A 10,941-nucleotide genomic window follows, 5' to 3' on the forward strand; every position below is an offset into this window, starting at 1 on the left:
ATTAACGTTAATACGTAACGTTTTATTCCTTAAAATGTATATTTTGCATCTAAATCTCCCAAATTTGCTTTATTTCCACCAAATTTGTAAAACTGATGCCTCAAATTTCCATTGGGTGGAATTTGATTGCACAATTTCTCGCAACCATCCAGAAGCACCACCAGCAAAAATCCCCCAAAACAGAATCCCCTTCATTCAGTAGTGTTCCTCAATGTGTTGTTATGATCCCAACGTTTGTTATAAATATTTAAAAAATAATATACATTTCGAAAATAGGGCAGTAAAATGTGCTGATATCATCCCAAATCATATCAGAGTAATATGTTGCCTCTAAAACCTCCAAATTTGGTTTCGTGTCTCTAAAACTTTTATTTGATTTGAATTGATCCAACAGGCTTTTAGAGCCTCAGCATTATAATCCCAGAAGTGAATGTATCAGTAAGAGTTCAGGTTCCTGCTCATGCTCGAGTCATTTTCTGTGGTAAAGACATTTATTGAACTTAAAGACACCGTGATCAATAATTCAGCTTATGACTGATTGTTACATCATTTCAAATACAACTGCCTCCGAATGCACAATTACACTTCAGCTCAGATCAGCTGCTCATCCCGTCTCTTAAAATACTCGTGGTTCAACGACAGCTCGAAAACATTCACAGCTTATCTGAAGGGATGGAGATTCACAGACAAGTGGGGGGGAACTGCTCTGAGGATACAGTGGGATTTTGTTGGGGGCCGTTTTCAGGTGATTTTCTAAATAGAGGAGGTTAAAAAATGGTACAACATAAATATCCATCTGTGTTGAAAGAACATGTCGCAGCTATAAAAAAGCTCAGTGTCCATTAAACCAGGGTGGGGATCGGAGCGCAGGGCTGCTTTCCCATCAGCTCACTCTTTATCGGACGCGTCTTTATTGACAGGATGAGGATGACATAACGTTTAAAAAAGGAAAAACAAAAAAAGTGATGAGCTGTCTCAAACACCAGAGCATTACATCAGCTGCAGTGGGGCAAACAACAGGATTCTCTGGGGGGGGCCGAGGAAGTTCCCGCTCAGAACGGGTGCTCCGACACGAATATCGTCAGGCGTATGATGGAGCTGCCTCGGAAGTTGATGACATTGTTGACGGTGACCATCTCCAGATCCAGCACCAGCTCCTTGGGGCCCTTGATCGGCCGGGACAGGACCAGGGTGGCGCTCACGTTGCTGGTTTGCTACGACATGAAGAAGAAGAAAAGAGACGTGAGAGGAACGTGAGGGATGAAGAGGAGGAAGCTGTGAAAGTAGACGACTGTATACTGTTCTTTTTATTTATTCCCTGTGTCTGTATTGAACTAATTTGAGACACACACATGTAGGACGCCACCTACTGGCTGCACACTGCACAGTCACTGAGCTCAGTGTATAACTGTGTTTCGTGTTTTCACAGCCTGTTGATTTGTCATAGGAGGAAAAACACAGCTCTTACTAATAACATGACATAACTGTGTTTTCCTACTGTAACATGTCAAAATGTCTTCTTTGAAAAATGGGTATAGGGACTTCAACTAATAACATGACAGCAGAATAATTAATGTCTCCATGGTTTATATTCAGAATCACACCCTCAACAAGGTTCTCATTCTGTACGGGAGTTATATAACCTCAACTCTACATGTTTATATAATATACGTCATGGCACAGGTCAGACCTTACATGATAAACATGGGTTGACAGATTAATTGATGTTGTGCCTCTTGATGAATAACTTGTGTGTTTGGGTATAAATCACCTTTCAGTGACAGATCAGACAGTGAAGGCTCACATCTTGTATTTGCTGACATCTGGTGGTTTAACTCGCTGCTGTGATGTGGATGTTTAACCTGAGCGTGTGTGAGCACCTGTGACCTCACTGGTGAATGTGGTGAACAACAGACCACACGTCTGACCTAAACCTAAAAAATTTCACTTTAACTTCCCCTATTTATGTATTATTAAATAAAACACACAATAATTTATGCAGATATAAGGGTATTAAATAGTGTATTAACTCTTTGTTGCCATTAAAACTATTATGTAGGAGGACATATTTGATCTTATTACAAATATTCATCATCGATTTACATAGCAACCTCCACATATGCTCATTTAATTCCTGTGACGTGTCGTATCACTGCATTTTGATTCTTCTCCTTCATATCTACAGGTCAGTGTCTCGTCCATCGTACTCACCCTCATGTAAAACTCTCGTCCGTCATTGCCCGACTTGATCTGGAAGATGTAGAAGGCGCCCGGGTAGCGCGTGGTGGCCTGCATCTGGAAGATGTCTGCAGGCACACTGCGCCCCGACGACAAGTCCATGTGTCGATACAGAACGGTGAAGGGCTTGTCCCTGCAGGCAGGGTTCTCAGCTGAGCACATGCACTGACTGCACAGGAGGACACACAGGGGGGGGTCAGGGTTCCAGCAACAGATCATCAACTGATTGACTTTGTGTTCGATATGTGACAGAGTGAAGATGCTGTTATTGGGGGGGGGGCACTCACTTGTCACTAACTTCGACGTAAGGAGTGTGACACTGTAAAGGATCCAGGCATGTGTAGCCTCCCTGGAAATTGAAACATACTTGTGCTGTTGTACAGGTGTTGTTACCAGTGTCACAATCATTGATATCTTCAAAATCAAGCACACAACAGTCAGGGTCAGTTAAAACATCATCATCATCATCATCATCATCATCATCATCATCATCAACATCATCATCAGAGAAACAACATTTAAACAACATCAACAAAACAGTGTGTGAGAATGAGAGAATCTCATAATAGTAACATTTGTTTTAAACACTATCTGATATAAATACTGATCAGGACCGATGTTACACACATGTACAACCAGTTTAACTTGATTTCTACTTTATTATTCTGCACCTATTGTTAATATTATACTACACATGTTGAGTGACAGATTAAGGAAAATGGATTAAAGTAAAAAAGGACTACATTATGTTCAAAACTTTCCTGAAAGATATACACAACAAAGCAATTCTTAGCAGCTTCATCAGACATGTTTACTTCAGATTATTTGTCCTGTGTGATGCAGCATTTTAACTGCCGCTGTTCAAATGACAACACAAACGAATACACCTTCAGTTCAGTCTCTGTACAGTCAGGACCGTGTCATTGTCCTCCTACCTTCACAGCTCCGGCCGTCCTCAAACACAAAGTACCCGGGCGGACAGATGCAGGAGAAGGAGCCGGGGGTGTTCACACATCTGTGCTGACACAGAAACTCAGAGAAGCTGCACTCATCCAAGTCTACAGGGGAAACAAATCCAAAGAGACAGTGTCACATCCAAACTGAGCTGCCACTGACTCCGTCTGCCTGTGAGGCTGCACAGGGTTGAGTGGATGGACAGTGTTAATGTAATAATGCATTATGATATCAAAGGAAACATTGACCTTATGTATGTAAATCTGTATTTGGATATGTTTCATTTGCTTAATACTCAGATACACAGAATATTATTAAACTTTAAGGTTCGTTATATGGAAACAAATCTCCTGACAGATTGCACAGAAGTCACGAAACGGCAGATTTAATGTGGCTCTGCTCACCGATGCAAGAAGTTCCATCAGCTGCCAGCTCGAATCCCTCGTCACAGTTACACATGAAGGAGCCGTAGGTGTTGAAGCAGCCGTGAGTGCACGGCTCATCTGCACACTCGTCCACATCTGCAGAGAAGCAAGGAGGGAACTTAACACTGGAACAGATGCAGAGTGTGTGTGTTGTGTGAGTGTGTGTGTTGTGTGAGTGTGTGAGTGTGAGTGTGAGTGTACCTTGGCAGGTCCTGCTGTCTGGGTTGAGGATGAAGCCGGGGTTACAGGAGCAGGAGTAAGAGCCCGGGACGTTGGCACACAGCTGTTGGCAGTAACCATAGCGACATTCATCAATATCTGGTCAAAAAAAAAAAGAAAAACACCAACAGGTTACGAACCACAACGTATATATGTTTTCTGAAAAGTACAAAATAAGCTTTATTTTTTTAATCTTGACAGTTTATTGATGTGAAACCCTGATGAGCTGCAATACCACTCAGAGCATGAGGAGGGCGCTGTTTCTCTAGAGGAGGAGCCAAAGCCTTCAGAGGTCACAAAGGCTTTTGTCAACAAAGACGAGAACCATGTTAAATCACATTATTATTTATAGTTTTAAGAATTGAAGAGAGTAGAAACCGGCTTGTTAACTGCCAGCAGGGGGGGGGGGGGGGGGTTATGACATCTCTTTCTTTAAAGACAACTTCACAGACTAAATTCACATTATCTATGTTTTCTAACTGTTTACATTCCATATTTATTTTTACAAACACCATAGCTTGTAAGTAACTACATCAACAAACCAGGTGGATTAAGTTCCTCAAGCTCAAATCTTTGCAGGACGATTTCTGTATCAGATAATAAATAAACCTCACCTGTGAACCAGCTGTGAATGTAATCGGCTTTACTCACTCACCCTGACACTGTCCACCGATGAGCCAGTATCCCTCGGTGCAGGAGCAGGTGTAGCCGCCGGCCGTGTTGATGCAGACCTGGGTGGGGTTACAGTGATGAGAGTTGGTCTCACATTCGTCGATGTCTGCAACAGAGGAGGAGGAGAAGTTAGTGTTTCATCCTCTTTCAGGATAAAACGATTCCCTGAGTGGGAATCAACAGGCAGGTCAGAAGTGTCCCACAGCACGACAGGCATTCAAGGTTACATATATGATTCTCACTGCCACTAGATGTCGCACTAACATCAGCATCTTGCCCAGTGATAGTTGCCATGAAACAACCAGAAGTTACCCTGTGTACAAACAACAACAAGAACAACAACACCACCAACAGTCCAGCAGCCCTGTAGATTAAAGGGATCTGTTGTGAGGCTACAGCTGTTTCCACAGGTCGGTGGTCGTGTGTTTAATGGTCAGTAAATATGTTTAGTGAACGCAGATGAACCCTGCAATCGTTTTGTTTGTGCAGCTTGTTGTTATCAAGCCCCTACAAACAGTGGTGTGGTGCAGGGTGTATGCTGGTACACGGCATTTATACACATATCTTTTTAAATCAGCGTAGCATACACCCATTTGTACATAGCCTCTGGTGTGCATCATTCAGAGAGCATAGTGATGTAGATGCAGAAATAAAGTGACAATGTGCAAATGCTATGGGTCCATTTTTGGAGAGAGGAGTTTTACATGTCAGTGTTTATAACTTGCAACGTTTATCCTTTGTTGGACTCAACAAAAGACAAAACCTTTATATTCCTGAGCTTCGTTCTAAGCGAGTCACTTTGTTTTTTATTCGACCGCCTCATTCCACCGCAGCAGTCGAGGGTTCGGTGCCTTGCTCAAATGCACATCTGCCAGACTAGAATAAATTTCCTTCTGGCTCGGGGGGGGTTTCACAGACAAACGTGCAGTCAACGGTTTTGTTTCTCCAACGCTCAGGTTTTCACCGCCCTGTATTTAAAGGCCTCTTAACACAACAGTTAACACCTCGGTCAACTATCACTTTACTGCTGTTTTTGCACAGGATCAGCGATTCCTCAGATTACGCTCTGAATTCCTTTCACGCCTCTGGAGCAGCTCACATTCTCCATCATAATAGCTACATTTCCTTATGAGGATATGACAGATCAGAAATTCCAGCCTGTGCTTACGCTTCTCAGACCATGAAGTCACAGATCTCTAGAAAAGCCGGCGGGGGAAGTGGGTGGGGGCCCGGCTCTTTGTTTGGTCAGGCAGCGGCGAGGAGCGATAACGTCTGTCGGTGGGACTGTTGCCCTTTGTGCCAACTTGGACCACTCGCCCTTCACGGGGGTGGAGGAGGCCCAGAGCGCTCGGCCACCGGCCAACAGCTACAGCGGCACCTGCTTGCCGTTAGCAGGCGATACCTCTGTGAAGGGCCCTCATCTGCACCCCATGTGTAGCCTGATCTCCAGTAAACACACACAAAGTGCAGTGTGTCAGCTCCGCTCCTTATATAGAGCTTTTCATGAGCTGCCCACGAGCTTCGCTGCTGCTCACGATCCTCGTCAGCGTCAGAGAAGACGTGACAGATTGTGGAAGGTCGGTCGAAAAGTATGAAATACAGTTGAGACACTTGTGCACAAACTGATTCAATCTAATCTCCAGCGAGACAACAGCTAAATTCATCATCTCCTCTCGAACTACATAGAAAAGCAGAATAAACCCTGAGTGGGATGAGAAGCAGCTGAGAACTGCAGAATGACAGTTCTCAACATGTGTTTGTTGATTTCATTCGGACTATGATGCATTTTTTAGTTTATCAAGAGGGTTTCATGAGCCCACAAGGTTGGAAACTTGTTCTCAAGCCACAGAGGAGACTGTAAGCCCTCAATCTAAGTGAAAATACCCCCAACTGGAGTTATGAGCAGAAATGAATATCACGCTCCCATGGGAAATGAAAAACACAAGATGATGTGAAGTCCAGAGTCAGAATTTGATTTTTTGTCTGTAAATAGATCTCCTGCTTAAAAAGGGTCAGTTCACACAAATTACATATTTAACAGATCTGTGAAGCTGTGAAGCACTAAATGCTGACATCAGCTAAATGCTACCATGTTGATGTTGATCTGGATTCATAATCACTGTCTGAGTTTAGCATGTTAGCTTGTTAGCATGATAGAATTAGCACCAAGCACAAAGTACAGCTGAGGCTGAGTGAAATGATAGACATTTAACTTCTGCTCTGTTGATGTTGCAGGATGAAAAGTTAAGAGATGACCAAAGTTATGGTAATTTATCCTCAGCAGGGGGCACGAATATATGACAAATATTTATATTTCAGCCTGGATTAAAGTAAGAGATGCACTGATGCAACAACATCACCTCCCTGGAGCCACACCACATGTGTAGAGCTACAGAAAACTCCACAGTTACTTCACAAACAAGGTCTCCCATCGAGTGTTTATACAGATGACGACATGATGACTCCACAGAAGTGAAGCCAAAGGGTCTTGATTGCCACATTGTCCATGTTAATGGTTGGGACACGGACCAAACTTAAACATTCAAAGTGCACGTCAAAAAAAGGTTTTCTCAAAGATGGTTTCTCTCATTTTAGGTTTAGTTCTTATCACACTGGTGTTTGTTCAAGTGTTCATTCTTCTAGTCAGTTTGGTTGTAATTACTTTTTTGAAGACTTTATAAAAACAGGGTAAAACATCCTGATTGACAGCTGAGACTGACTCGTGATTGGTCGACGGGACCTTGATACCGCGGCTCCCTCCCCTGATCACGACTGAACAAGATGGTTCATTACTGGATAAGTGGGAGGAAGTAGAGACACGTCGTCCATCTTTATTCACAGTCAATGCATTTTACTCATGCAACAACTTTAAGGTGAACTCTACGACCAACTGTCAAGTCTCATCAGCCAACATCACTAATCCTCCTGTGGCTGGATGCAGCAGAATCCCTGCAGCCTGGTTGTTGAGTTATAATTTAAAACTTCACACTTTAAGGGGTCATTTCTTATATGGTTTTTACCCAAACTGGTGCCATTACTGACTGTTGGAGCACTAACTTGAAGACAAAGCCATGTTTGTTACAGGCTCAGACAGGAAGTCACAGTCTGTGTAGTTTCTGCCCCGTAGCTGCATCAATCAACAACAGCCCATTACATCACCACACACTCCGGCGTTCAGCCAGTGCAGGGGCTTGTTACCATCGGCCCCCACAGAGCCATGCCTGTTCTCGGGCACAGATTTGGCTCCACATGACCTCATGTTTGGCATCCTGATGGCGCAGTTTACTCAAACAAGGTTGGGAGCCGATTCCCTGACAGGCTTCTCCCCTGCTGAGAGAAACAGTCCGTATTTGTGCATGACCTAAACTCCACGCTTCTCTTTAGAAGGAGAAAGCTGCATGTGTACATTTTCCATTCATCACAGGTCTGATTCATCCAGAACGACAGAAAAAAACACCTCAAATGGACGACAGGGCCCATTTTCAACAGCTCTTCTCTGCTCTACACACTGGGGTTATTATGTGAAGATGTATTTAACACAGCTGGGGGGGGGGGACATCAGAGATTAAGAATTATCTGACAGCTGGAGTCTCTTGTGGCTTTGACGCGCAACAGAATCCTTCAGAAAGCGCAGATTTCTTCCCTGAGAGGAGTTGGAGGGCCTGGAGCTCTGGCTGGGTGACGGCACACAAGCTGAAACCCAGAGCCTCGAAATATAATTTGTCCCTGTGAACCGATGGATTCGTGCATTTCCCTGGAGTTAAATCACCATCTCTGTGGACTTTCTGACCTCTTATGCCTTTCACTGTAACGTCAGGTGGTGGCTTCACAACTTCACAACAGAGACGAGAAACCGCAAACAGCTGCAGCAGAGGATACACTCTCCGCACTTGCATCTCTTACAAGCAGCTGCACGTTAAAATGTTTTCAAAATGGTTTTGAAGATAAATCTGAGAGAGTTTTTATCCATGGAGGCAGAAAGGCTGCTTCCAATCCAACAGTTATTGGACAGATTACAAAGAAGAGTTGTACAATCGTGGTCCCCAGAAGATGAGTCTTGCTGACTTTGATCTAATTATCAGTAATAACATTGATTTTTAACTCTGCAGCCACTGTGCTGGTGACCTGATGAACAGCAGAACACTGTGGTGCTGTTAAAAGCAAACAACTGCAAACAATGAGCAGAACTTCTGATGAATAAAAACCAACAGACTTTGGTCCTGTGACATTTTAAATCCGTCCCAAAGACACGAGAAGTGAATTGTGTGACACAACAGGATGTAAAAGACCATTTGTGCATTTGTCTTATATTTGATTTGTAGCTCAATTATCCTGAAGCAGTAAATCAGAACCATGTGAACTTCTGAGGAGGTTAAAGCAAATCACATAGGTACAAGTAGTACACAGTAACTATGTATAGTTAGTCAAGTACTTTTCTATGTACTTTACGTATAGGTTTTTCTGTTTTCTGACAATGTATACATTTACTACATTTCAGAAGGAAAACATCATTTTTTCCTGCATTTAGAAGTTGAGTCACTTCCAAGATGAAAGTTTAACATTAAAAACATTCATCCAGTCGGGGCAGTTGCATCAATGTCGCAACTTTTGGTTTCAGATGGTTTCATTTCAATGTTTATGCAGCCGGACCAAGTAAAGTTATGTTCTTCAGGAGAAAATACAAAGAATGACAACTACTCTTCTCTCAGATGTTTGTTTTCCTTCTTTCCCGCCTCATTAATCATCTCAGGAGCTCACTAATTGATCCTTGACCCTTTGGAAAGGACACAAACCCTCAGACTGGAACCTCCATGTTAAACTGCTGCTCTGGATTCAGTGTTAATCAGTTCAAACCCTCTGCACCTCGAGAAGCTTCAACACTAAAATGCTGCTTCTATATAAATGACTCTGCATAAACAACCTAATAATACTTCTGAACATTTTAGGTAGTTTGTATTGTGACTTAAAGGATCTGAATCAGAGGTCTGCGGACTCACCGTTACAGGTGCCATCCTCTGCAGGAGTATATCCCAGGAGGCACTGAGCTGTGCTCCCCACTCTGGGGTAGCTGGGCTCCACAGACCTGGGAGCCGGGAGGAAGGTGTCTGGGTAAGCGGGCTCCGGCAGGACCGGGGTCTCTGGTCTGTACGGCTGGTTGTACAGGGTCCTCGGGATGCACAGGTAGCCTCCGTTCTGGTTCACACAGCGCATGTCTCCTCGGCAAGCATCTGGCAGGGTACGGCACTCGTCCACATCTGGAGGACAAGGCGATGCACTGATAAGGACATTCTTGCATCCAGCACATCTGTGGGCGTCTTATTCCTTCACTTTTAAAACGTATTCAAGTTCACACTTTACTTTTCTCCCCTTTTCAGATTAAGCTTGTGGATAAAAGGCAGAAGACATTTTTTTACTTTTAACGTTATAAGACAGTAGCAGTCATGTCACTCACCTATACACTGTCTTGCCCTGCGGTCATAAGCAAACCCTTCTGTGCAGGCCTGTGGAGAGATGGTCCAGGGGTATATATTAGTAATTCATGTATTTAAGTCATCTGGAGCTGTTACAATAAAACTAGTCATGCAATATGTTTCATTATGAATGGAATAATATTAACAAGCACAGCCTCCCCTCTTTAAAAATCATCTTTTCATCAGTTTCTGATCATTAAAGCTTCAGGACCATGACCTTGGTCGACATGAACGAAACACCCTGAAAACGTGACCCAGATGAGGGAAGGTGTTGTGTTACCTGTCCGTGTCCAGGCTGGATACAGAGCAGAACACACACCAGAGCTGCCAATGTCCTGCAGAGAGAGAGAGAGACAAGCATGTTTTAAACCTGAGGAAAAACCAGGAGCTTCCTCCATCTCATTCAGATACACACAAAAAACTGATTTACGCACGGACACGCATCGGTTAGAGGAAAGGATGAAGTTCCCTCACCTTGCAGAAGAGCAGGACCTGAGGCTGCGGATTTCAAAAAGCATGGTTTGTGTTGAGCTCTCGGAGGAAAGATTCAGAAGGAGCCGTGAATTCTCCCTTAACCTCCTCTCCTCTCCTCTCCTCTCACCACCTCCTCCAACTACGCGTCTTTACGCACGGGCCGACACCAGGTTTTCATTAAGTCTGCTCGAGCTGAGGCTTCGGTGAAGAATGGCTTCTCTCAAAGGGATCTGCTCCGGTCCTGTCGGCTCTACAGATTATTTAGCTATGCAAATTGACGGGCCACCCCCCCCGCACCCGCTTCCACAACAGCTGGATTCAATCATGCAGAGACAGCCCCCCCCTCCTCCTCCAGCCAGAGACAGTGGCCCCACACTCACTTCTACAGGCGGCTGCTCCTGAGCTGTTGGGGGCATAAAACACACAAACACACATTAACACAGTGTCTGTTTTCCAAAGATACAAACAGCCCCCCCCACCCACCCACC

The 10,941-nt window shown here is 44.0% G+C and overlaps 1 protein-coding gene across 2 annotated transcripts; it reads right to left on the reverse strand.

The window, feature by feature from the left end:
- Positions 1–765: 765 nt before the first annotated feature.
- Positions 766–10,863, reverse strand: fbln5 (fibulin 5). Of its 2 annotated transcripts, none has more exons than XM_034575997.1 (11): positions 10,454–10,863; positions 10,260–10,314; positions 9,961–10,009; positions 9,506–9,763; positions 4,492–4,614; positions 3,819–3,935; positions 3,597–3,713; positions 3,179–3,296; positions 2,526–2,657; positions 2,212–2,407; positions 766–1,214 (listed from the first exon to the last, which is right to left on the reverse strand). In XM_034575997.1, exons 1-11 carry the CDS (start codon positions 10,495–10,497, stop codon positions 1,053–1,055), a joined length of 1,371 nt encoding a protein of 456 aa, XP_034431888.1. In that variant the 5' UTR covers positions 10,498–10,863; the 3' UTR covers positions 766–1,052. The 2 variants fall into 2 exon arrangements, with proteins under 2 accessions (XP_034431888.1, XP_034431887.1); XM_034575996.1 differs by having other exon boundaries at positions 2,526–2,652; positions 3,174–3,296.
- Positions 10,864–10,941: the final 78 nt, after the last annotated feature.

This window comes from Hippoglossus hippoglossus, chromosome 22 (assembly GCF_009819705.1).
Source record: "Hippoglossus hippoglossus isolate fHipHip1 chromosome 22, fHipHip1.pri, whole genome shotgun sequence".
Classification (NCBI taxonomy): Eukaryota; Metazoa; Chordata; class Actinopteri; order Pleuronectiformes; family Pleuronectidae; genus Hippoglossus; species Hippoglossus hippoglossus.